This window comes from Scomber scombrus, chromosome 21, assembly GCF_963691925.1.
Source record: "Scomber scombrus chromosome 21, fScoSco1.1, whole genome shotgun sequence".
Classification (NCBI taxonomy): Eukaryota; Metazoa; Chordata; class Actinopteri; order Scombriformes; family Scombridae; genus Scomber; species Scomber scombrus.
In genome coordinates, this window is record NC_084990.1 from 23,460,145 (window position 1) to 23,486,983 (window position 26,839).

The 26,839-nt window shown below is 39.8% G+C and overlaps 4 protein-coding genes across 4 annotated transcripts in view; 3 read left to right on the top strand and 1 right to left on the bottom strand.

The window, feature by feature from the left end:
• The window catches only part of sema4gb (sema domain, immunoglobulin domain (Ig), transmembrane domain (TM) and short cytoplasmic domain, (semaphorin) 4Gb), a gene marked incomplete at its 5' end in the record, with an annotated part of 8,811 nt that extends 7,629 nt beyond the window's left edge, over positions 1-1,182 (top strand). The window contains 1 exon segment of the mRNA XM_062442577.1: positions 1-1,182. This exon segment is cut by the window's left edge and continues 1,002 nt beyond it.
• Positions 1,183-8,896: 7,714 nt separating this feature from the next.
• Positions 8,897-12,294, bottom strand: mrpl43 (mitochondrial ribosomal protein L43). Its single transcript, XM_062442635.1, has 3 exons — positions 12,017-12,294; positions 10,198-10,304; positions 8,897-9,503 (listed from the first exon to the last, which is right to left on the bottom strand). The coding sequence occupies exons 1-3, from the start codon at positions 12,145-12,147 to the stop codon at positions 9,292-9,294; spliced, it is 450 nt and encodes a 149-aa protein (XP_062298619.1). The 5' UTR covers positions 12,148-12,294; the 3' UTR covers positions 8,897-9,291.
• A 275-nt stretch (positions 12,295-12,569) lies between these two features.
• On the top strand, positions 12,570-16,035 carry LOC134003408 (THAP domain-containing protein 5-like). The gene is made up of 4 exons (XM_062442609.1): positions 12,570-12,621; positions 12,962-13,269; positions 14,614-14,743; positions 15,169-16,035. The coding sequence occupies exons 2-4, from the start codon at positions 13,205-13,207 to the stop codon at positions 15,829-15,831; spliced, it is 858 nt and encodes a 285-aa protein (XP_062298593.1). The 5' UTR covers positions 12,570-12,621; positions 12,962-13,204; the 3' UTR covers positions 15,832-16,035.
• Positions 16,036-17,676: 1,641 nt separating this feature from the next.
• Positions 17,677-25,665, top strand: twnk (twinkle mtDNA helicase). The gene is made up of 7 exons (XM_062442578.1): positions 17,677-17,806; positions 19,209-19,860; positions 20,942-21,644; positions 22,489-22,729; positions 23,558-23,665; positions 23,814-23,955; positions 24,682-25,665. The coding sequence occupies exons 2-7, from the start codon at positions 19,234-19,236 to the stop codon at positions 25,060-25,062; spliced, it is 2,202 nt and encodes a 733-aa protein (XP_062298562.1). The 5' UTR covers positions 17,677-17,806; positions 19,209-19,233; the 3' UTR covers positions 25,063-25,665.
• Positions 25,666-26,839: the final 1,174 nt, after the last annotated feature.

Below are 26,839 nucleotides of genomic sequence, written 5' to 3' on the forward strand. Positions count from 1 at the left end.
TATTTATTTCTACCCCAACGGTGACCCCCTGTAGTCGTGGGAAGAACTGTTGTATCAAACGCTGCTGTTATTTACCCAGTGTCAGAGTATCTGCAGGTCAAGTCCCGAAGCCCTCATGTGACAAACGGCCCAGATGGACAAAACTAACCAGAGATCACTATTCTCAAAGTGGAGCTGTGAAAACTTCGGCCATGGACTACACTATAACATTTTCTTTTTTCAAAATCACTCTGAATGGAGAGCTCAATAATGTTACCTCAGTGTAGATACTCTGGAGGCCAGTGAAGGATGGTGAGCAGAGAAAAGGATAAGGGACATGGGTACAAAGAATAAAATCAGGCTGAACAACGTCCAGGAGGCAATTTTTTAAGACTGTGGAGGAGTTAAGAAAGTGTAAAATTAGCCCTACGTGGAGCCAAAATCATTTTTTTTGCATTATTACACCACATAGAGTTAGGTTACTGCAGGAAATAAGAACACATGGCCCCTATGTGTTGGACTTTTGATGTGCAGATGTTCCTATTTGTCCCTCGTGAGCGGATTTGACTCATCCATTTTTGCAGGACTGTACTCTGCATCACCAACTGCCATCCATTAAATCCTCCGACAGGGCTGATGGTAATAGTAGCGGATCCACCTGATATGCGTCCTCTTGCATTTGGCATCCCGCTCTTCAAGACATTTTAAGGATTTTTATGAGCAAAAAAGGATTGATGGCAACATTTCCAAATAGTCAGAAACAATTCATCTCTTCATATACATCATCTTGGCACATCTCAACTTCAATAAAGAGACACACCCCCCCCCCCCCCCCCAGCTCCTCACTCATATGTGCTGCCCCCTCCAGTCTCTTCCTAAACATGCACTTATCTATCAAACTAAAGGACTACTAAAAGACTTGTCATAACAAGCTCAAAAGGAAGCGATGTGGACGGACTGAGCTGAGAGGAATCGTAAATGTAAAAGTGATGTTTTGAATCACTTTTTTTTCTACAGGAAAACGTGAATCCTGCAAACTGGAATCCATTATATTGCTGCTACTAATTTAACAATTACATTCTTGATTAATCGTTTAGTCTAAATGTCATAAAAGTAGTTAAAAATGCAGATCATAATTTCTCAAAGTCGTGATTCAATTTCTGATTATACTGAAACAGAAAAAGCTAAATTCTCACAACCTCACTTCAACTGATCAGTATCACTTCAAGAATCCGTCTGTTACAATGCTTGAGAGCACAAATCATACATTGCAATCCATGCAAACCACTCTTTTCCCATTTTCCCCCCTTTTGTTCTCATGTAAATAGCAATAACTACATCACTGTTGCAGCTGTTAGTAGCGATGTGTTGTGCCAGTGCCAATGGAAACACCTGTAGCAAACAGTTTGGGTTTTCTTGCGTAGTGTCTTCATGTTTTTTTTAGTCTATTAAAGACGGTCAAAGGAGCAGTCGGTCTGTGGTCAGATTGATTAAATGCACTGTCGACCACAGACTGGCTTCAGAGCCCGGGAGGCTGAAAGGAATCACAACACACACTGAGTATTTATTTATTTATTTATACACCGAACCTCAATTACACTCTGTCTTTGTCAGACCGAAGGCCTATTTTTGGATGATCATTTATTACAACCTTGAGGATTTCTCTTGAGACATTAACCCTCTGGTTGTCCTCACGGGTCAAATTGACCCCATCTCTTTAGACTGTTCCTTCTATCCTTCCTTCCTTCCTCTTTCTTTAATGTTTCCTTCGTTCTATCCCTCCTTCCCTATTTCTTTGCTCCCTCCTCCTTCCATACTTCTTTCCACACTTTCATTCCATCCTTCTTTGCTTCCTTCCTTCCTTCATTCCTTCCTCCTTTCCTTCCTACCTCCTTCCTCTTTTCCTCCCTCCCTCCTTACTCCTTTCCTTTCTTCCTTCGTTCCTTCCTTCCTCCTTTCCTTCCTTCCTCCCTCCCTCCGTACTCCTTTCCTTCCTTCCTTCCTTCCTCTTTTCCTCCTTACTCCTTTCCTTCCTTCCTTCCTTCCTTCCTTCCTTCCTTCTTTCCTTCCTTCTTTCCTCCCTTCCTCATCCCTTCCTCCTGTCCTTCCTTGACCTGAGGACAACAGGAGGGTTAAGACTCACACCAGGCATTTTAACAAGTAAAAAAAACATGAGATTCTTTTGAAGAATGTTTCTAGCTTATAAAACAGCATCACATGACGGACACAGGTATGTGTTTGTCCTCTCTGCTGTGAAAAGGTTGCCGGTGGCATGTCGCCAAAGTAGAGTAGAGGAGACCTTCACACTGAAATAACCTGCAACCTGCAAAGCATCGTCAGTGTTTACCTGATATGAGACCAATGCCAAAACAACAGGAACTGCAGAGCTCACGCAGTGTTTCCTCGGCAAGGTGAACGGCGCTATGATTAAACAGTACATGCATAACATAGAGGGAAAGCGACTGAAATGAATCTCTTGAGCGGTTTGTAAACGTGTCAAGGCTAGTGGTAAATACAGATCCATCTTCCCTTCAGCAGAGTGTTGAATCAGCTTCTTGCAGCAGCAGCAGCAACCCTCTCTGGGGATTCGCAGCATGCATCTGTCACAGAGTAACAGCAGCGCTTGGCTCGCCTCCACTAAAGAGAGGACAAGGGGGGCTTCTCGCCTGCATAGATATGTGTCGTCTCTGCAGGTATGATCAGGCACAAAAAAAACATTTGACCTGTGTGTCCTGGTTAGCCATGCAGGAAGCAGATGGTGATATAAGAGGGCATGCTGGCAGGAGCGACTTTGCAGTTTCAGGTTTTTTTTAGCAGTCTTCTCATCCGCCTTGTTGGTGTTTTTACTCGCAGACAGGTAAATGTCCTCTCCCAGACGTTTTATAAGAAATTCTTTGCCTGAGAATATTAAAAAACTGTTTGTCTCCCAGAGAGACATTATTAACCTTTATGTCGTCCTCCCTGGTCAAATTGACCCTGTCTATTTTGACTGTTCCTTCCTTCCTCCCTATGTCCTTCTCTCTTTCTTTCCTTCCTTCCTTCTTTCCTCCGTCCTTCCTTCCTCTCTACCTTCTTTCCTCTGGCCTTCTTTCCTTCCTTCCTCCCTTCCTCTTTTCCTGTCTCCCTCCCTCCTACCTTCCTTCCTTCTTTCCTCCATCCTTCCTCCCTTCCTTCTTTCCTTCCTTCCTCCATTCCTCTTTTCCTTTCTCCCTCCCTCCCTCCTTCCTTCTTTCCTCCCTCCCTCCTACCTTCCTTCCTTCCTTCTTTCCTCCGTCCTTCCTTCCTTTCCTTCCTCCCTTCCTTCTTTCCTTTCCTCATTTCCTACCTTCCTTCCTTACTTCCCTCCTTCCTTCCTCCCTCCTTTCCTTCCTTCTTCCTTCCTCCCTTCCATCTTTCCTCCCTCCCTCACTCCCTTACTTCTTTCCTTTCCTCCCTTCCTTCCCTCCTTCCTTCCTCCCTCCCTCCTTTCCTTCCTTCTTCCTTCCTCCCTTCCATCATTCCTTCCTCCCTTCCTTCCTTCCTTCTTCCTCTCTTCCTTCCTTGCCTCGACGACAACAGGAGGGTTAAAGGCCTCTCTCTTGCTTTTATTAGGAAAAGGCAAAGATCTGCTTCAGTGTAGCAGATACAACGCTGTCCCTTTACCAGACGCCGACTGTAGATTGTTAGCAGTAGCATTAGCCTTTCACTAAGAGTCTCCTCTGCCATACATCATCTCAAATCAGCCTTTAGTTTATTTGGATTCGAGGCATTTTTGTATGTTAAGTCTCACCTCTCGCCTGTCAGAGATAATCATTTCACTAGATGCCGAAAAAGTTTTTGATTGGGTGGAGAGGGCTTGGCTATTTTAAACCGTCCCAATAACAGTTGTTAAAAAAAATATTTCCCTCTTGGCCATGGCACAAGGCGCTGTGGTCCACTTTTAACGATACTATTTATGTTATGGTAGCTATCGAGCCACTGGCCACTTCAGTAAGGATGAATCTATGACAAGGGCATTATTGGGGCCAAACAGAAAACCTCACTATATGCAGATGATATGCTTTTATACGTGTCAGATCCTGCAAAATCAATATTGGACACTTTATTGCACTTGGGGAAATATTTGATATAGTTACTGTCAAGACACTGGCCACTTCTGTAAGGATGAGTCTATGACGAGGGCATTATTGGGGCCAAACAGAAAATCGAACTATATACAGACGATCTGCTTTTATACATCCAACAAAATCATTATCATATCTATCAGACACTTTATCGCACTTGGGGAAATATTTGATATGGTAGCTATCGAGCCACTGGCCATGTCTGTAAGGATGGATCCAGTATGAAGGCATTTATTATACAGAAAGTCAGAGCGCCTTGGTGGTCGAGTGGTTAGAGCGCATGCCACATAATTGTAGTGTCCCTGGTTTGAATCTGACCAGGGATCTATGCTGCAAGTCATTCCCCTCTCTCTTTCCATAGACTGTATATAAGAAATGGACGTAACATCCGTGACGTCACCCATTGGTTTGTGGACTGCTGCTCGGAGGCCAATAGTATCGGATCTGAGCAGCACCATCTTGAAAATGTCAGGTGCATGCTGGGAAAAATAAGAACACAGATTCTACTTATATGGGCATCAGGAGGAGCATGAGGCGCCCTCCTGAACCTGTGAACCAATCAACCTGTCAATCACCACAGTCACGCCGTAATGCATACCCTGCTTTATCGTCACATATAAAATCAAGGAGGCCAAAATTCCACAAATGAACATCATACTGCATTGAAGAAGGCTTTAAACTAGCGATTGAGACCATAAACACATTTTGAAAATGTTTACTGAGGTTAGAAATCAAGTGAGAAGTTGGTGAATTCTCCATTGACTTGTATAGAGACGAAATCCTTTTGACACCAAAACGGTCGCCCCTGGTGGCCTTTTGATAGAATGCAGTTTTTAGTTACTCCCGCGTTGGCATCATTTCAGAGGACTGGAACTCCCCGCCTGTCTCTTTTCCAGTTTCCTGCTGGCTTCTATGCCAGTTACTGTCTAAATAAAGGCAAAAAAGCCCAAAATAAGTCATTATCCAGAAAATCTCATATATGCAGATGATCTGCTTTTATACATCTCAGATCTTTTGGACATTTTATCACACTTGGTGAAATATTTGATACGGTAGTTATCGAGCCACTGGCCACCTCTGTAAGGATGGATCCATTATGAAGGTATTTATTATACAGAAAATGTCACTATATGCAGACGATTTGCTTTTATACATTTCAGATCCAACAAAATCAGTATCACATCTATTGGACACTTTATCACACTTGGAGAAATATGTTTTGGTATAATTTGAATTCCTGCCTGTTAATGCTGCTGCCCAAACATTCCTACTCCATGTCCTTGCCCCTCATGTTGCTTATATTGAACTCTTCTTCTTCTTATTCCTACTCTTTCCTTGTCCTTGGTCTGGCATACATGAAGGGAACAGATGATAATACATCTGGACATGTTGGCAAGAGCTACTTTGCACTTTACATGTTTTCATCTTTCTTCTTGCCGGCCCTTTTTAACCTTTCGCTTGTTCCTGTCTTAATCTTCATTCCTCTCCTCTCTTTCCTCTCTCCTCTCTCTCTCTCTCTCTCCGCCACCTCTGTTGTTTGCCCGTCTCATCACCTCGGCATGACAGTATCATTTATTACTCTCTCCACTCACATTCACGCTGTCTCTCAAGGACCCTGCTGAGTTTACAAATGGCCGTGATTTAATCAATTTGAGACACCTCGAGTTTGGGTTTTTTTTGTGAACGGGATTTCTTGCATTTGTTTAACAATGCAGAGATAAAAGCTTCACTCACATTTCTAGCTGATGTGACGCTTTATGACAGATTTATCGTTACTCAACACCCAAACATCATAAATATAAATCTGTGCCCTTCAATGAAAACACACTAACAGTCGATAATCAGAATTAGTGACGGTTGTTTGATGAGTTCATGTGTTTAACAGAGTTATAAAGTTTTAAATGTGTAACTTTATTGCAGTTTCTACTGAGTTCTATGTATGTTCCATGTGTTATATAAACGTTCCCATTGTAAAGCTTCCTCATCATCAAGTTGTGGACAATCCTTAAAGTCCCCCCCCCCCCCATCCAAAAATATTGTGCTTTGCTTATTTTGTCCCTTCAGTTGGACGTTTGAGCTTCACTGTGCAGAATGACACATGTGCATAAAGGTCTGTTTTCACATTTGTCTGCTGAAAAGAGGAAAGTTTCTCCATACTCACCCAAAATCTGAGTTTAAGGCGTGTAGTACATTTGATCACAACTAGCTCGGAGCTAATCATGACCCAGTATTCAACCCACACAAGTGCAGAAGACATGCACTAAAAATTGACTTTTCTTTTTATTTAGGAGTCATCTTTTGTCAAACTGTTATTTATATATATGTGTATATTAAGGTCCGACTGATACTGGATTTTAGGGACCAAAACCCCAATATTATAATATAAGGAGCAAAAGAAATACTGATATATTGGCCAATAATGTACAGAATATATACATAAACACACCATTTTTGATGTGTAATGGAGGCCGTGATATTAAACAGGTTGACAACAAACTTTATTGTAGAAAATGACATCTATAAAACTATCTATGAATGATTATGATTAGCTATGAATTGACAAAAAAACACATATATTAGGAAAAAGGGTCAAATATACATAAAATGCTGCTTACATAACTTTAGAAAGGAAAATAAATATCGGCACAAATCAGACGACATATTCGCCGGTACCGATATATCTGTGACGGGTTAATATCGGCTGATCGTTATATTGGTCGGGCTTTGAAATATATTTATGAAGGAGAAAGATCAGATGACATTTTAATGGTTTTAATGAAACAATTGAACTTTTTTGTGAAATGACACTCAAGTTATTTTTATCTACACTTTAAAATCTGGAGGGGAAGTGTACTGTTAACATGTTGAAAGCTTCATGTACGTCACCAACCATGACTGCTGCTGCTGCTGCTGCTGCTGCTTTACTCTCACTGTAGGACCGTTTGTTTACAATAGACTCTGCACTGTACGCTGGACTATGAACTTTAGGTTAAAAAAAACATGTTGTCCGCTTGTTTTCGTGCACAAACCCACAGTGAAGCACTTGGTTTTTTGCCTTTTTTTCCCCCATTTCATTTTAAAGATCCTGCTGCATCACTATGCAAGATACATTATATATATTTCATTGTAAAAAAGTAGATGAATCTTCAGGGTGTTGGCCAAAGAAAGTGGTGTAAAGATTTCACAACTTGCACTGTTTTATATGTGAGTACTTATTAGAAGGTGTGTTATAATAATATCATCCCTTTGTAAACTGTGACACTTACCATCATATTATTGTTTCTGTATGATCATTTGATCTAGATAATGAGCTCATGTGTGGTCCTTCCATGCTGCTTATAGGATAGTTACCTGAGCTTTTTTTAATATATATATATTTTCACTTCATTTAACTTCAACTGGCTTTTGTGCAGATAAAAAAAAAACACACTTTGCATTCATGTTCAGCTTGGGGAAGGAGGAGGAGGAAGTTAGTGTCAACAGGCCTGAGGGGACGTCAGGAAATTACATGCAAAACATGTTCACACTGAATCCTGTTCTCAAGACACCGTTGTGAGACTCTGTTGTTGTTTTTTTATCTTGTGGCGAGCTACAAGGCCGCCGCCGCCGCCGCCTTCCTCCGCTGGGAAATGATGGATCCCACATGGTGCCACACTAATTTACATGTGAGCATAGAGTTAGCTATAGCACAAGCTTATTTAGGGAAGGGGGAGGATGAAATGACCATTTTTCAGAGCAGGTACGAGGCTGTAACTTAGCAACAGCATCTTTATTTAGAGCTTTTAATGTCCCAGTGTGGATCAAGCTGTGCCAGTTCCCATTTGGGGAGAGAGCACAGTGACTCTGACATCTGTAATTGGTGCTGTAGATAAATACAGGAAGTGAGCATGAGATGTAAGTACAACAGAGGCGTCCTTATAATAACATTTTCATGGCTTTTGTTCGGCGGAAACATTAAAAGAAGCAACCACGATGTGTCCTTTCTCCTGCATTGTGGGAATATAGAAGTTTTACAGCTCATTTAAACTCCACTAGAAGCTCTGCGATGCTTAAAATGCAACCTCATCTTCTCTCTTAATCTATTTTTTATTTTTTTTTTGGAGGGGAAGAAAATGAGTGAAATTGTAAGCAGTGTCCTCCTGCAGAGCTCTGCAGTCATCTCACGCTCTCATTCTTCATACATTTTCATATCTAACCAGTTATATACGCCAACGGACCGGTACCAACAGAATTTAGCAGTCTTTTACATTTACTCTGCTGCAGCTCTGCTTCTTTTGTATTCATCTACTGACTAATGCTTAGCTCTACTTATCTGTATTTTTGTTGATGGGTGACTTTTGGATGGAAAGAGAGGTCAACACGGCATTTTGCAGTTAAAAAAAGCAGCAAGTTGTTTTGCCATGTTTTGCCTTGTTGATTTTGAACAACCCCCCCCCCCCCCCCTTCTCTGGAGTGTTCTGTGTTATTTTTTTTATTCCTCTTACAGCTGATACAGAGGACAACTCTCTCTCTCTGCACTGAAGGTTAAGATCCGTCCCTCCAGCTATCAAACAACCATCTGTCATGTTCGCTCAAGCTCTCTGGATCATTTTAAGGTTGTGACAGCGAGGAAACCTTCAAACCTTATCAGTATTAATCTGTTTAAAACGTGTACATTCCTCCCTTCTCCTCCTCCTCCTCTTCCTCTCTGTGTCATACAAATAAAACTAAAAGGTACATTTACCATCTGATATCTTGTCTGTTAAGTGTTTTTTCTTCCCTCTGACAAGCTGTTCAAACACAAATCTAAATTTAAAAACACCAAAAAAACCATGTTTGCTTTTTTCTTTTTATTTCACATAAACTTCCATGTGATGAGCAGCGCTGCACTTGAACTTGAACACGAATCTTCAAACAGCCTTGAGACTATAAAAAACAGTGATCTGCTTCTTTTTTTTGTATGCCAGCTGACGAAGCCTCTGGTGTTTTCATGTTAAGTCTTTTTTTTTTTTTATTATGTGACATTCAGAGCTGCCACCGTCACACAGAAGAGCTCAGTAGAAAATATTCAGATATCCAGTCAATAAAGGGACATTTCCAACCTAAATGCTGTAAAAAAAAAAAAAACATGATATATGATTTGATTTAAATCACTTTAACAGCGTCACAAAAAAGGACACATTTTGCTAAAGTGATTCATATTAAGCAGTGATTTTCTATTGTCCAGTCTTTACTCTGCGCTCTGTGGTCTGATGGGGCCGATGGACGGGGGCCGGTTGGTGAAAGGGTGCCACTGGCCCTGGATGCTGGGGCTGTCCGTGTGGAAGGGTTTCCGGATGCGGATGACGTCCAGACCCGACTGATTGGTCAGCTTGGTCAGAAGCTCCGAGACCTGCTGAGACGTTTTACTCGTGACGATCTCTTCCCTCACGTTACCGTTTACTGCAGGAAGGAGAAGAAGAAAAAAAGGGGTTAATAAGGTGAAAGAGGATATTTTATTTTTTAGTGTCAACAAGTCATTTAACTGACTTTACAGGCATTTCATTCCTATGTGAAACAATACAAGCCTCATAAAAGTGTTATAGTGCCCCCTGCAGTATCTACAAGTAATTACAGATATCGCCCCAATGCTTCTTTATTCTAATCAATCAGTTAATCAAACTTTATTTGTATAGCACTTCTGTTTATAGTAATGAAAAAGAATAACCAAATAAAATAATAATCTGAAACTGAAAGATGTTAAATTAAGACAAAAGCAGCAGATCCTCATAATTTAGAAGCTGCAGCTATGAAATGAAATGCTAATTGGTTTTTTTAACTAATCGATTAATTAACTAATTGTTTCAGCTCTAACAGAGACTAAAGTTTCCAATAATAATGAATATTTGCTTCGGGGTTCTTTAAAAGGAGATTTCTCTACTTATAAACTCAACAAAAACTAATTTAACTCAAATAATGATCTCTGAACTCTGTCTCTAATCTCCATGTAGTTTTATTAGAATCAAATTACACTCACAGGACCTGTAAAATACAGCGTTCTCATTTATTCTATACAGTGAAATATGTAATATAACAAAGAATTAAATCCAGGTTTAACCAGATGTCTCTTTAAAAACACAGAGTCATAAATACTTACAGTATTCTGCCACTATTTTGGGGATCCTGCAGGACTTAGGAGACACGTACACAACAGTTGCTGGGTTCTTTTTGGCGTAATCCACGACTCCCTCCTCAATAAAATCCCTGAGAGAGAAAAAAAGAAGATGACAATGGTGGTGAAGTTAGTGAGTGTTTTATGGATTCATTTTAGAAAATATTGGTTGTAGAAAGAATCAATTTCCAGTATTTTATCTTAGTGGTTGGCAACAGGAAAATGTGATGATTATGTTCTTCATCAGCTTTAGTAGAACCTAACTCTAATTAGGCAAATTAAGTACTTACATAATTAAATTAAATTAATTAAATTAGAGGTAATTTTATGTTGCTTTGTACTTTTTGTAAGCCTGACGAATTATAATCTTTTTACTAAAGCTGCAATGATTAGTCGATAAACAGAAAGTTAATCTGCAACGTTACGATAATCATATCATCATTTTAGTATTTTTTAAAGCAGGAATGATAAACTTTTGCAGGTTGTAGCATCTCAAAATGTGAGGACTTTAGTTTTTTTTATATGATTTGACAAGAAAGGAACAATGAAGCCCCTTTTCTTAAGATTTATGAAGATGTAATCAGCAAATGGATGGGAGAGTACATGTAGTAGTAGTACTTTTACAGTGATAGTAGTAGTAATAGTACTTTTTGTAGTATTAGTAGTAATAGAAATAGTGGTAGTTGTTACAGTAGTAGTAAAAGTAGTACTTTTTTATAGTAGTAGTCACTGTAGTTGTTACAGTAGTATCAGTAGTAGTAGTAGTAGTATTTTTTCTAGTAATAGTAGTAGTAGTATCAGTAGTAGTAGTAGTAGCAGCAACATTTGTAGTAGTAGTTGTAACAGTAGTAGTAGTAGTATTAGCAGCAGTAGTACTAGTTGTTGTTATAGTACTTGTAGTGGTAGTAGTAATAATAGTAGTAGTAGTAACAGTAGTAGTAGTAGTAGTAGTAGTAGTAGTAACAGTAGTAGTAGTAGTAGCAGTAGTAGTAGTAACAGTAGTAGTAGTAGTAACAGTAGTAGTAGTAGTAGTAGTAGTAGTAGTAGTAACAGTAGTAGTAGTAGTATCAGTAGTAGTAGTAGTAGTAACAGTAGTAGTAGTAGTAGTAGTAGTAATAGTAGTGGTAGTAGTAGTAGTAGTAGTAATTATAGTAGTAGTAGTAACAGTAGTAGTAGTAGTAGTAGTACTAGTAGTACTAGTAGTAGTAGTAACAGTAGTAGTAGTAGTAGTAACAGTAGTAGTAGTAGTAGTAGTAGTAGTAGTAGTAACAGTAGTAGTAGTAGTAGTAGTAGTAGTAGTAACAGTAGTAGTAGTAGTAGTAGTAGTAGTAGTAACAGTAGTAGTAGTAGTAGTAGTAGTAGTAGTAGTAGTAGTAGTAGTAATAGTAGTAGTAGTAGTATGTGTTGTTGTTGTAGCATTTACAGTATTTTTAGCATCAGATTCCCTCTTAGTGTTTCCTGTTGAGCTGTGGTGGAAGTATAGTAACAAAAAGAGACTTTGCTACTAAAAACACTGTAACGTTGAAACATAGAAGATGAAGATTTGACTCATTTGGACGACTGATGCTTCATATTATCTTCAGATTAACCCTTTAAATGCAGGTTTACACAGAAGGAGGACTGTGTGTTTACTCCTCCATCACATAGTAAACATGATGAATGGATCTAATAGTCAGTACTAACAGGAGGAATTATATTACTCCTGTCTCAGCCTTCGTTAGGGCTCCTGATTGCTGTTTTAAACCGGTGACCCTCTCCTTTAAAGCACGCAGTTTGTTTGTTATTATCATTTATATCTGTTTACCTGATTCCTAAGGAGCTCTGAGCCTTTTTGGAGAAGATGATGGAGATCCTCTTCAGCTGGCAGACATAGCGACCGACCCCGTTCTGAAGGACGCTCTGGAGGAAGCGGCTCTGCGTCGCTCTGGACGTCATCTTATATACCTAATGGTTACCCAACTGTTACCTAGCGACGCGTTTAACGTTAGAACCGTTGGGACCAAAAAACAACTGAACAAACCGTTAAACCCGTTAAATAACAAACAGCCGCAGAGAGGGCAGCGGAAACACGGGTATGCTAGTGAAAACTAGGTCCGTCTGAAATATGTTCCGGAGTGAAACACATCACGTACAGACCGTTTAAACCGAGTTCAGACTGTAGAATAATATAACTGTTTAAACCGTATTTAGACTGTAAATAATACAATTGTTAGCTAATTAAAATGATAAATTGTTTGAACTGTATCAAAATATAAGATTAAAATGTGCCACACTAGTAAATCCCCTCAGTTGTAATAATTAGTTCCTGTGTATGTAGCGCTGCATGTTTCACACGGACTTGTTTTGGAAGCGTACTGCAGAGCCCGGGCAGGAGAAGCATGGAGGAGGAGATGATGAACCACACTGCATGTAAGCTGCACCATAATGGTTTTTATCTGCTGTAAAGAGTCATTTGTGTTTGAGTTAAGTCTTTCATGCACGTTTACGCTTGTTTGCACGTGTAGTCGGAGTCCATTTAGATAACATAATAACAGTTTGCCTCATAGTTGTCCTTTCTCTGTCATATGTAGGTCACGCAACATTTACACTAAACTCAGCTGGGATTTTTTTAATGTTATTTAGATGTTTCTTCATATTTTCATTGTAGGTACAACCTCTCTCTGTTCTATATGGGTCACACAAGATTTACCACTGAAATTATCTTCATCACGTTTTTTTTATCATGTTATTCTGATGTTTTATTTTTTAGGAGTGTGCATCTCTCCAAAATAAGACGATCCGATACGTATCTAGATCAGGCGGCGAGTTCCGGTCCAACGCGGAAGTAACTTAAAACGGCATTCTATCAAAAGGCCATCAGGGGGCGACCGTTTTGGTGTCAAAGGGACTTCCGTCTCGATACAAGTCATTGGAGCATTCACCAGCTTCCCACGACAGTTTTCTGAGTTCAGACTTTTGTGGACCACTGTCGTAACATTTCAGTCGCCTAAAAATGACCTGTGCGGCTTTTGGATGTACTAGCAGATACATTAAGGATTCGGGTATTCAGTTATTTCGGTAAGTAACATTACATTTCCCATTCAAAATGACTTGCATCTTATTTAAGCCAATGTTAGAATCTCAATTAATATCATAGTTGACATTAACGTGCATTACTGACAAAGAGTAAAGTTTAAGGCTACGAGTCACCGTGTGTTAACAAAGCTAGCGTTAACTTCGCCGGTAACGTAACGTTAGCGTCTCTTTATGCTAACATTATCGTTACCTGGCCATGACCATTGTTAACCACATGGCGTCAACCATAAACAGTGGGTTAACTTCATGTCATAGAAATGTGAGCAGTAAAAAGCTGACAACGAACGTTAGTTAAGTGACATTAATGTCAAATTTTACCGACAGTAAAAAAAACGTCTGTGTATCTGGCACGTGCGACTCATGCAAGTGTAACGGTTGTGATATTTCAGTAGCGTAGACATAACATTACACCGGCTTTGTGGCCAGGGTAATTGACTCAGAGTTGAGCTGAACTGGCTTTGTGAAACCGAAACCCCAGAGTTTCCTTCATCTCAGGGTTAACTGACTTAGAGTTTTAACTAAACCTGCTTTCTGAAGCAGCTTGTTATGCTTTTGTACAGTTGTGATTTGATTTTAGACCGATGAAATATACTTGGCATTGTGTCTTGGGGGCTTCGAAGTAGACAAACCAGTTCTGGTTAGGCTAGGGTAGTTAATGGTGTGAATGTGAGGTCTGTGAAGTCTCTAAACACCCAAGAATCAAAACTGGACCCGGAGGGGCGTACCTACCATCATGGCGAGAAGGGGGAGGTTACCACAGTAACTCTGTGCCATGACGACAACTCCTCATTCTCATATTGAGAACAATATGGCAATACACGTTTTAAAACATTTTGTTAGCAGGTCATCAGTTCCTAAACTGCACTGGCTATTTATCTTCATGTTCTCTTAAATTCGCCTATTTGTGATTATTGGACAGTGAATATGTGTCATAATAGTAGGCGATTATGTCATGATGTGTTGTCATATCGACTGTTTTGATACAGGCTAATTTCGGTCTTAATATATTTTGGTTGTAAGAAGTCTGATAGTGTATGACTCCACTTTTTAATGTAATGTTGTTATTTTAATATGTCAGAGACTAGAGATGAAAATTGGCTTTAAGTCTCTCAATCTGGCACATTTACCTGGATTCACTGTTATATTCAATTCAGTCAGAGATAGTCAGTCAGTTCAGTTAAAATACCAATTTTGCTTGGATATTCTCAGTTTCATAGTAAATGTACAGTACATTGCAGATGTAAACCTTGTTAGTGTAAACTGTTAATGCACACATTGGAATTTTGAGTGAATTCACAACAGTAACCACTTTTCCCCACCAAACAGATTTCCTTTTCGTGATCAGCCCAGGTTGAAGCAATGGGTAATCAACATAAGGAGAAAGGACTGGACCCCCAACATGCATTCACGTATGTGCAGTGTGCACTTTACGGAGGACCAGTTCTACGCACCTCTGGTGAACAGATACTCTACTCTCTACTCTACTCTGTGCATTAATTTCACACTACATTTTCAGAATGTGAGAAAACTTGGTGAAAATACGTAGGGCCTGATTTATTAAGTAACTGAAATACATTATCTAACATGGAGTAACTTTTTCATTAACAAAAAGTATCTAAATGTGTGGACAGCAACATTTAATAGAGTTAGGGTTTTTGTGTTCAGAACACCCCGTCGTGGCATGCACAAAGACTAGGGGTGAGTTTAGTCTTTTTTTTGGGTAGGTAGATAAACTAAACTCCAAGCCCAGTTGAGGATTATTCTCTTTGTGCGCACAGTTCCCAGTCTGTTCCAGTTGTGTGCATAAAAGTTGATTTGCTCTGTTGGTGCCTGTGTGTGTATGTGATTTATATTAAATATGTTTTCTGGATTTAACATTAGGGCAAGAGGAGGCTAAAGAAAACCGCTGTTCCTACCATTTTCAACTTTCCACCACATCTGATGAAAAAAACCACTCCAAGGCCCACGCGGACCAGGTTGGTAAGTATGACTATGAAGGTAAGTGACAGTTTGGTTTGTACATCTGCCCCTTCATGCTCTTCATCCAGCAATCTTGCACAGCCTCACAACAAGCCGGAACCTGTTAAACCTTCATGTTCTGTGTTAAATGATGAGGCTGTTGCTGATTTTGACATAGTGAGAGATAGTGGTAGCAATCCTGATCATAACAATGCCATTGTGGAGGAAAACACTGATGAGAAGACCAATGTTGTTGACAGTGTTCTTGATGATGACATTGTGATGGTTGTTATAGATTCTGATATAGAGGAGGCTTACAACAATGACATAATTGAGCGTACCACAAGAGAAGACTCAAAATCAATTAGGCTTGATCATAACTACAGCTCCACAACACAAAAGCACAATGTTCCTGTGTTAGATGAGTCTCCCAGAACACTTAAACGTCAGGCAAATGCAGTACAGGATAAGCTTGTTGCGGTTCGCAAAAAGCTTAGATTGGAGCAACAGCAGACAAGGAGATTGAAGTCAAAACTCTCGTCCTTGAAAGCTGTGACAAAGGTTCGTCTGACTGATCCCCAGTGAATGTGCAGCTCTTCTGGATTCTATAAATGATGCATTACTTATTTACAGCAATGTACCTCAAGAAGATGATCAAAGTAGTGACTTACATTAGTTGACACTGCAGTTCATTATAAAATTTAATTTGCTGCACAAATGAGCTCGGCTAATAAATTATTTTATTAAAGTAAAACATGACCACAGTCCTTTCTTGAAATACATGGAAAACACAAGACAGGAAATCTTTAAGTTACCTTGACATTAAGCATATTTGTTGATGTTCTTACACAGCAGAACACTGTTTTTACAATTTTACTCATACAGATGCATACAAACGCTGTTATTTCGTATAATAGACATATAACAACAAAGACGTTTGTTCTCAGGTACAATACATAGAACATTTGTCATGTAGGACTCCATTCACTGATGAGTCCATACACAATAGTTCTCATTGAGGCAGACTTAAGATATGCACCTATCCTGACAAGCTGTTATATGTATATACAGTGCCTTGCAAAAGTATTCAACTTTTCCACATTTTGTCACGTTACAACCACAAACTTAAATGGATTTTATTGGGATTTTATATGATACACCAACACAAACTAGTGCATAATTGTGAAGTGGAAGGACAATGATACGTGGTGTTAGGTTATAAAAACATTTCCCAAGCTTTGAACATCTCACAGACCACTGTTCAATCCATCATCCGAAAATGGAAAGCTAAGGCACAACGCTTACCTACCAAGACATGGCCGCCCACATAAACTGACAGGCTGGACAAGGAGAGCATGAGTCAGAGAAGCAGCCAAGAGGCCCATGGTAACTCTGGAGGAGCTGCAGAGATCCACAGCTCAGGTGGGAGAATCTGTCCACACGACAACTATTAGTCGTGTACTCCACAAATCTGGCTTTTATGGAAGAGTGGCAAGAAGAAAGCCATTGTTGAAAGAAAGCAATAAGAAGTCCCGTTTGCAGTTTGCCACAAGCCGTGTAGGGGACACGGCAAACATGTGGGAGAAGGTGCTCTGGTCAGATGAGACCAAAATTGAACTTTTTGGCCTACATGCAAAACGCTATAGGTGGCGGAAACCTAACACTGCACATCAGCCTGAACACACCATCCCCACCGTGAAACATGGTGGTGGCAGCATCATGCTGTGGGGATGCTTTTCTTCTGCAGGGACAGGGAAGCTGGTCAGAGTTGATGGGAAGATGGATGGAGATAAATACAGGGCAATCCTGGAGGAAAACCTGTAAGAAGGCTGCAAAAGACTTGAGACTGGGACGGAGGTTCTCCTTCCAGCAGGACAATGACCCTAAACATACCGCCAGAGACCTAAATCCTATTGAGAATCTGTGGCAAGACTTGAAAATCGCTGTTCAGACGCTCTCCATCCAATCTGACTGAACTTGAGCTATTTTGCAAAGAAGAATGGGTAAAAACTGCAGTCTGTAGATGTGCAAAGCTGGTAGAGACATACCCCAAAAGAATTGCAGCTGTTATTGCAGCGAAAGGTGGTTCGACAGAGTATTGACTCGGGGGCTGAATACATAAGCACGCCACACTTTTCAGACACCCCCTATCATTTTCTTTCCACTTCACAATTATGCGCTACTTTGTGTTGGTCTATCACATACAATCCCAATAAAATACATTTAAGTTTGTGGTTGTAACGTGACACAATGTGGAAAAGTTTAAGGGGCAAGGCACTGTAATTCATTGTAATCCACCATTTCTCAACTCAAGTGTTTGTTTTTGTCTGTAATTCAAAAGCTATCCACATTGAAATGACCTATGCCAACAGAAAGAAGACCTCATGCATGAAGACCTCATGCTTGGAGCAGTGTTATTTGATGCCATTCATCTGTTTGTGGAGAACGGAGACTGCATGGACCAACCTCCTTGGTTCTCAAATGGGTTGTGATGATGATTCCAGAAAACCAATTCCAGTTCAACTTACTCAGATGAAACCACAGACCAACTATTGTAGCAGTGTGTAATTCTGTCCTTAATACTCTGAGCTTCAATTTCTTGAATTTGACTTAATTTCTGCAGTTGTTAAACAGGCGATGATAGTAATATATATTTTTTTAAATATTTAAATGTAGTGATGGATCAAGTCTGGAGTCATCACCTTTACAGGTTAAAGTATTTCCCAGTTTGACATGGATAAGGTTTTCAATAGGAAGCAGCTGGAACTGTCTTATGTAGTAGGCATACAAAGTCTTACATGTGTACTTCAGATTTGACAATTACATTTTGAGTCTGTTACAACTATGTCCTTGTATGGTTTTCCATTCGTAGACTAATAAAATGTCGATGTTGTACAGCTCATGTACGTAAGTTTTATTCATAACTAATTATTGTTATTGATTAATATTTGGCTTTGTAATGTGTGATTGTATTATTCAGTCACATGGAGTTTTAAATAAACCTAATGTAACAGTTTTACACTTTATAAGTCCACGATCTAGATATATGAGGTACGATATGATTCAGGGACGATGCATTTATATGTGAAACGATTCAATACGATATGATATGCAATCTGATAGAGTTCCTAGTTTAAAGTAGGCATGCATTTTACATTATATATTAACGTAAGTCAGTCCTATAAATGTGGCTAACTTACCTTTTAAAATAAGTATATTCTATAAAATACCAGAGATTACTTTTGACCATGTCATTGTGTTTGCACGTTGCACATTGAGAACTTTGCAAAGCCCATCTGACAACGACAATTAACTTAATTTTTAATCTTTACTATTTGCATAAATTAGAGCCAAAGGAACTAGTAAAGGAGGTGAAATAAATAAAATATCAGGAGAAATCAGAGAACAATGAGCCACTGTGGTAGAAAATTATATTGACACAATTTCAAAAGACGTCCCTTGTTATCTCATTTTGTAATGTCGTAAATCCTTGAGCCAAAACCAGAGAGTTAAGGCAACAGTAAAAGTAATCCTGTTTCATCGTGTAGTGTTGAGATAAGTCACTATACCGCTGAACTTTACTGCTGTTTTACACTCCTTGCATATTCCAACAGTTTTATCTAGTGTTTGTTTTTCTTGTAAAGTCCAAATCTCTTCCAAACTTTTGATTTCAGACTTGAAGGTGCATTATAAATCATGTCGGTGTTGGCGGGCATGTTTGTCTTTTCCCTCGCTATCAAAGTGTCTTGACGTCACTGTGATGAGTGTCGCAAGAGTTTTTTTAGGAGGGAAAGAGTTTTACACACATGGAGCTTTCAGCAGCTAAATTAAACTAATTCAAAGCTTTGTAATCGACCATCCGCTGCTTCATGCTACATTTAGATAGATCCAGGCATCTTTTAAATTAAAACCTACTTCTGATTCATATTGTCACACCCCTGTTCTTCTTATTTTCATTGCAGGTTCGAGGCCTTAAACGGATAACAGATGTGGAGGCGTTCGCTACTGAGGGGCACCACCTGTTTCCTGCAGGTGGCGTGCCGGAGGTTTCACCCCCAAAGACATTTTTCCTCCCCCATGTTGAGACTTGTCACTCAGAAGCTCCTTGCTGGGGCTTCGTGTCACTTAAGGTATCGGGGTGCAGGCTATTTCCTGGCACATCTCGGGGACAGGGCGTATAAAAAGGATGCCAAGTCAACTGTAGAGTTACCTGTGAGTCCCATCACAGTCACTGAAATTAAACAGTATCTACGCGCCAAAGACATTCCCATCCACGATGGCTACAGCTGCCTGCACGCCCCGAGCATCTTCACCGACGCGGCCTCCAGGAAGGACAAATTCTCCCTGTTCATAGACAAAACCACCGGGCAGTTTCTGTGCAAGGACACGCTGGTGGAAGGCAGCTGGGAGGACCTTCAGGACTGCCTGGAGGTGATGCAGACGGAGGAGCGGGACTCCCTCAGCCCTCACGTGCTGCTGGGGTATCAGGAGAGCGTGGAGGAGCAGGAGGAGACGGAGAGAGAGCTGAGGGAGGTTCAGAGGATCTGGTCCAGCTCTGTGCAGTTCTCTGACCTCCCTGATGACGAGGCTCAGCTGATCAAAACTATGTTCCAGGTACTGATTAAGTCGTGTTGGTGTATTTAAAGTTTTTGCTTTTGTAATAATTGGAATAATTTTATAAAATATATGTATTTTTATTGGTGAAAATACAGGCAAAAGCTCAGTTGGGGAGTGCATGAAAAGAGAAGAAAGTGCTTGTTCTGCAATTAACACTAATAAGTCAAACAAACCCAAAAATGTTCATTAAATTGTACAATGAACATTATTTTGAAATAACAATGACAGCACAAAAAGATTAGCAACCCTCTTCTGGTTATTTTCACATAGTATTAAACAACAAAATCATAAAAACTACACATCTATAAAAAATGTTTTGGAAGTATGTGAAATAAAATGATGCCCAGCTTTTAGTAGAAGCTCCACAATACGATATTATTGCAATTTTAAATATTTTGTGCTGTGATATATTGCAATTCATTACCTTTTTTCACCTGCAAATTAAAAAACCCTACATTTTCTTTTGCAATTTCTATAATAACAAAAGCAAAATATCGTGATACTATCAATTTTCCCCCGCCCCCATCCTTTTAGATTATTCTGAAGCTCCATTTGTGTGCAGCAAAATATTTGAAACCACATTTAAGTCTGTGGGATTTTATTATTTGCTAGTACACTGCACTGCTCACTTTATTTCTTTATCTATTTATTTACTTATTTAGTGACTAATTATGTCTTATTGTGTAGATTGTTGTGTAACTGTTTATAATTCTTTTAACTATGATCACTGGGACCTGAGCAGAGTATTTCATTCTCTTTCATGCATCTACATGGCTGGAATTGCAATAAAAAAATCCTTGATCCTTACTGTGATAGAAAAATTATAAATTCAAGGATTTCCTTTCATTTGTGACTTTTTATCACAGTGTATTTGTTCCCAACGTCAAGGATGAACCTCTAACGTTAATAAGTTGGAGGCATTGGTGTGATTAGAAATCCCAAGTCCTAGTTCAGGTTTGATCTCCACACCACCAACTGACAGCAAGAACAAAATGATGCATAAATTAGAAGAAATAGTGTTACATCTAAAGACTGTTTTCCTCTCAGGATGTTCATATTCATCAATGTTTTGTTCCAGATCACAAAGTTCTCTAATGCAACACTGAAGAAGTTTGGCGTGAGGCTCTTCAAACCGACCAAGAGTCTGGTCTTCCCCTGGTTCGGCGGACCCGACTCCTCCTTAAAAGGCGTGAAGCTCCTTTCCGCCCAAAGCACAGACACTGAGACCGTTATTTACAATGAAGCTACCGTCCCAAAGTGTAACTCCTACTACAACCTGTTCGGTCTGCCTCTGGTGAGCCGCATGGACTCTGAGGTGGTGCTGACGGGTCACGAGCTGGACACCCTGGCTGTGAGTCAGGCCACGGGACTCCCCAGCGTCGCTCTTCCACGCGGGGTCAGCTGCCTCCCGCCGATCCTGCTGCCCTACCTGGAGCAGTTCAAGCGGGTGACGCTGTGGCTGGGAGGCGACATGCGCTCCTGGGAGGCGTCCAAGATCTTTTCACGCAAGCTGGGACTGAGGCGCTGCTCGCTGGTGAGGCCCGGAGAGGAGCGGCCGTGCCCCGTCGAGGCGCTGGCTCGGGGGAAGAACTTAAGCCAAATCATCAAAACGTCCATACCGGCGGCACACAAGTCCATCGTGTCGTTCAAGCAGCTGAGAGAGGACGTGTACGGAGAGCTGGTGAACACGGAGCAGGTGGCTGGAGTGAAGTGGGCGAGGTTTCCACAGCTCAACAAGATCCTGAAGGGACACCGAAAGGGCGAGCTGACTGTTTTCACAGGTATGGTGATGTTTAAAGGTCCAAGATGTCATTAGTTTTATGTGTTTCTCAACCAATTATAAGATTATAAGCTTAGTTAAAATAAGATAATCCTTTATTAGTCACACGATGAGGAAGTTTACAGTGTTACAGCAGCAAAAACAGAGAGCAAAAAAAACAATAAATGATAAGTGACAACCAACGTGAACAATAGGAAATAAAAAAAGAAACAGTATGTAAAGAGGAATATTGATGTTGTCAGAATGATAATATACCTGTTGATTTATAAGTGAGAAATTGCCATAATATATGAAATAATTTGAAAGTAATAGCCAATCATTTTCATGTGTTTTTAGATTATTTTTTATTCCACTCTAGAAAATAACTTGATGTAACTAAGTATATTTGCTTAATTATTGTACAATTTACAGTAAATTGTAAATTTAAAATAATTGTTAATCACAAATTCAATGTACAATTTAGAGGAACTTGTACTTTCAAGACATTTTCAGCTACTTTATAACTGACTAATACTGAACAGTACTGATATTTATTTAACTATTTTATTTTTATTTCTTCTTTATTTTGTGTGGTTGACAATGTATAATAATGTTAAATATTTTAATTAAGTCACATGTCTAAGAAAGCAGCCCTCTGAACACTTTTGCATCCACAGAGTAAAGGTCTTTTTTAATTCCAGTTCAAAAATTCACCATATCGATAATCTGTGAATTTTTCTACTTTAAAATCGGTATCTGTTTCATAAATCCCGTATCAGTCGGGCTCTGATGTTGAGTTTGAAATACAGTTGGAAACATGTCTTCCACACTCTTCATGTGTGTGTTTATGTGTCTCTGTTAACCAGGTCCTACTGGAAGTGGGAAGACCACCTTCATCAGCGAGCTGGCCCTGGACCTCTGCATGCAGGGCGTCAACACGCTGTGGGGAAGCTTTGAGATCAACAACGTGCGTCTGGCTAAAATCATGCTGACTCAGTTTTCGGGGCAGAGGCTGGAGGAGAACCTGGAGCAGTACGACTACTGGGCGGACAAGTTTGAGGAGCTGGCACTTTACTTCATGACTTTCCACGGACAGCAGAACATCAAGTAAGTCTGCTCAGGGTTTTTAGGAGTACAGACGGTCGTACTTCTACTGGCGTGGATGCATTTTTATGGGTCATCTTGGCCAGTTTCATGTAATTGGGGGCTGATTTAGAGTCAGTTTCAGGCAAGAACAGAATATTCAGTAATTCAGTTTTAGTACTTTGAAAGATAAATGTATTTTTTTCTTATATTTCCAACAAATTCCTTGAAAAGACCGAAACCAAGAATGCACCAGTCTGTCTCTCAAGTCATTCATCTTCCCTGTGGCTTTAAGCTCCACTTCTTGTCAGTCACAGAGATATTAAAGAAAAGAAGAGGCTGTAATAGTCTACAGTAGGCGATGTTACACAGTCAGGTATGAACAGAACATAATACTGGACCTGCAGAAACACCATGAGGCAGCTTTCAGAGTGAGAAACACTTCCAAGCAACTACTGATATGTAAAAGCTGCTTGGCTGAAATATTCCAATAAAAATAATAAAAATCTAAAAACCCTCTCTTTAAACTGGCAGCCATGATGATGATAATATGAAGAGCAGGTTATAAATTTAGCATTCAAATGGCAATCTTGTAGAACTCCTTTTTCGTTCTCTTTGGTGACACCTTGTGGCGATAAGCTGTAATTGCAGTTTTTTAATGACCTCACTCGACCTCACTCCCAGAGATCCAAACAGTGTTACGCTTTTTTTTAAGTATATAAAAAAAAAAAAGACGATTGCCACAAACTTTCTTTAAAGACACGTACGTGCTTCTTAGGAAATAAATCTGTTAAATCATGTGTTTGTGGTCATTTGTTCTCAGTCTGACCCTTTCTTTGATCTTCTCTGTAGGACGGTGTTGGACACGATGCAACACGCCGTCTACCTCTACGACATCAACCACGTCATCATCGACAACCTGCAGTTCATGATGGGACAAGAAAACCTCTCAGTGGACAAGTGAGTTCCTCCGCTCCTCCTCCTGTTTGTTTGCTTTGTGATAATAACAACAATAAAACAAGAAATCAGGGTTTGTCTTTTGAGAAGAGTCTATGCACAGTCGGTCAGGTTTTTTTGATACAGACGGATGATGTCTCCTATAATCCAGGTTTGCAGTCCAGGATCACATTATCGGGGCGTTCAGGAAGTTTGCCACAAACAGCAGCTGCCACGTGACTCTGATCATTCATCCCAGAAAAGAGGAAGACGACCGAGAGCTGCAGACTGCATCTATCTTTGGTTCTGCTAAGGTAAAAGAGGAGTGTAGTCAAAAGTCAACCGAGCCATGTAGATGAAAGAGATCATAATAAATATAATAAAAAATAAAATAAGGAACAAATACACAATACAACAGTAGTCAAAGAGCTACTACAGATTTAATATATGCATGAATACCTTTCAGTTGAGTGAACCTGGAAGGGAAACAAAGAAAGCTAAATACCAAAATTAATAATAATAATGGTCATTGCTTCATGCTCCTTTTAGGCCCTTTTAATAAGAATCACTTGGTGTATGTAGTTTCTTTTGAGCTTGTATGAAAGGTGCTTTACAAATAAAGTTATTATTAATTTTGATATCTGTACTGAAACTCCTACAGGTAGCTTTATTATGTGCCATAACTAATGCACATATCAATTAGTCTTTAGTTATATATTTCCAAATCACAACAAAAGTCAAATCAAGGCACTTTACACATAGAGCAGGTCTAGACCATGCTCTTTAATTTAATTTAATGTAAAGAAAGCGGCAAGGAAAAACTCCCCTTTTAATGGGAAGAAACTTCAGGCAGAACCGGACTCTAGGTGGACGAACATCTGCCTTGACCTGTTGTGGTTGAGAGAGAGAGAGAGAGAGAGAAAAGGAGAAATAAAGAAGCGAGGTGAAAGAGGCACAGTGATAAACATTGAGTAAGATAGGAGCAGGACTGGAACCGGTCCTCCAGACTAAAGCACATATCGACCCCTCGTCTCTTCCAGGCCAGCCAAGAAGCCGACAACGTCCTCATCCTGCAGGAGAAGAAGCTGGTCACCACATCTGGCCGAAGGTCCCTGCAGGTCACCAAGAACCGGTTCGACGGAGACGTTGGCATCTTCCCCCTGGACTTCATCAAGACCTCGCTCACCTACTCGGCTCCCGTCAAGGGAAAACTCAAGCTGAAGAAAGTGACCGCCAAGCCGGAGGACGGGGAGGGGGAGGGGAACGAGGAGGTGGAGGAGAAGCTGGAGAAAGAGAAGGAGAAGGTGGCAACGGTGAAGAAGGAAGAGGTTAAAAAGGAGAAAACAGCCAAAACAACAAAGACTCAAAGATCTGTTAAAAATCCTGCATCAGGAAAAGAAACCGCAATGCAGAAGAAATAATGCATATAATTCATAGATAGTATAATTCTATTAATTTGACCATGTCTGTATTAGTATTGAAAGGCAGAAAAAAGGGAAAGAAAAGATGATCTAGAGTAAAACTTTTGTCCTTATGTCTTTTTTATATAAAAGATGATATTATCACATAGTTTTATGTTATATATAAGTTATATTATAAGATGAACATATATCATGATTATATATAGAATACATGAAATAAGGCCTCTGATTGTAATTCACAACAAAACATTTAGTTAAACTCCAGTAAAAGAGTTTTTTGTTGCATCATAGAATGAAGGATGAAGATATTTCAACTTCAACACGGTTTCTGAAGCTTTTTCTATGCAGATGATGCATTCATCATCATCAGACTGAATTCTGCTCAACTTTCATTTTCCAAAAAGAATTACTGTGAAAAAGAGCGACTGACTGTTTTCATGTTAATCGCCTTTATTTTGAGATCAACACACTACTACACTGTCCGTTAGCTGCATTCACGTGTTACCACAATGTGATCTCTACTGAACTTTGGTACAAAGACGATGTATTAAGCTGTTTATTTGTTTATTTTGTTTTTTTATATAATAAAATACTTGCAATGAACCTTTTTTGTTTAATGTTAATTCACATTCATGGCCAGCAGGGGGCAGCATTTGCTCAACACATGACAGCAAAATTCAGAGCAGATAAAAAGCTGATGTGACTAAAAACCTTTGTTTACAACAGACATTCATAACTCAACTGCAAACATGTGTGTTTGATTGTTAGCTTTGTCTTTAAATAAAAATGTTGACTATTTTTAAGCACTTGATGAAGTAATGATGGCCCCCAGATGTCTGTGTGAAGTACGAGCGTGACAGTGAGCAATCATGCTGATTAATGGGAGCGGAGGGGGGCATCTCAGCTATGCATCTTGGTTAATTCTGCAGCTTTTATGCAGCTTTTTGGCAGTTTTGCAAGAGAATAGCAAAGATTTTTGGGGCAACTGGCGCCACCACCTTTTGAATATTGATAATTAAAGGTTCAGGCTCAGATAGCACATACTGTCCTCTCTAGAGAACACACCTTCCTTTTCATTGGCAGGAGGAGGAGGAGGCATCTACTAGTGTCACATTACATAATCTATTATTTAAACTCTTGACTTTTAATAAATGCAAAGTCTGTTTTGAAACACATCTTCATATGAATATTTCATCGGTGTGAGTGTGAGGTTACACGGTGGATTCAGCAGGAGCGAGAAACACTCTGTTCTGTGGGTTCATGAGAGATAACAGTGTCATATTTCAACCCCTGCAAAGCCAAATAAATGTCATGATTTACGATGAGGGAAGGGTTCAGCAGGGGGATATGAAAGTGTGAAAGTGCCTGTGTGGGTCTGATGATATTATTTCAACCTTTTGGCTGCCACACCACACTGAGTAAATTCTGTCTCACCCCAGCTGGGGAGTCACACTCGTTAAAAAATTAATGATCTTTGCACTTTGGGAATCTCATTAAGACTCCTCTAGTGCCAGAAAGAAGCGCTGTTTACCGATGATGACTGTCATACCTGTTGGTGGAGAACTGGGTTGGTTGTTACATTCATTGGACGTCGGTCCTGTTAAAAAGTGTTGCTACTAAAAGTTATGAGAATTTGGGGGAGATGTTACTTCCAGGGTCATTTCAGGTGTAAACTGACTCTGAAATGAGAGGAACAGTTTAGTGTTGTTCATGTGTCAAGCTCTTTGGTGTATCTCTTCTAGACTTTTACACAATGAGTTTATAATAAAACAATCAT

What these genes read in the sequence shown, in the direction of transcription:
- twnk (XM_062442578.1), top strand. Translation starts at nt 19,234, where the DNA reads ATGTGGAGGCGTTCGCTACTGAGGGGCACCACCTGTTTCCTGCAGGTG. An exon ending in GAAAACCTCTCAGTGGACAA is followed by an intron (nt 23,666 to 23,813) that starts GTGAGTTCCTCC and finishes CCTATAATCCAG; the next exon opens with GTTTGCAGTCCAGGATCACA. An exon ending in CTATCTTTGGTTCTGCTAAG is followed by an intron (nt 23,956 to 24,681) that starts GTAAAAGAGGAG and finishes CGTCTCTTCCAG; the next exon opens with GCCAGCCAAGAAGCCGACAA.
- mrpl43 (XM_062442635.1), bottom strand. Translation starts at nt 12,147, where the DNA reads ATGACGTCCAGAGCGACGCAGAGCCGCTTCCTCCAGAGCGTCCTTCAG. An exon ending in CAGAGCTCCTTAGGAATCAG is followed by an intron (nt 10,305 to 12,016) that starts GTAAACAGATAT and finishes TTTCTCTCTCAG; the next exon opens with GGATTTTATTGAGGAGGGAG. An exon ending in CAAAATAGTGGCAGAATACT is followed by an intron (nt 9,504 to 10,197) that starts GTAAGTATTTAT and finishes TCCTTCCTGCAG; the next exon opens with TAAACGGTAACGTGAGGGAA.
- LOC134003408 (XM_062442609.1), top strand. Translation starts at nt 13,205, where the DNA reads ATGACCTGTGCGGCTTTTGGATGTACTAGCAGATACATTAAGGATTCG. An exon ending in TCGGGTATTCAGTTATTTCG is followed by an intron (nt 13,270 to 14,613) that starts GTAAGTAACATT and finishes CCCACCAAACAG; the next exon opens with ATTTCCTTTTCGTGATCAGC. An exon ending in ACCAGTTCTACGCACCTCTG is followed by an intron (nt 14,744 to 15,168) that starts GTGAACAGATAC and finishes ATTTAACATTAG; the next exon opens with GGCAAGAGGAGGCTAAAGAA.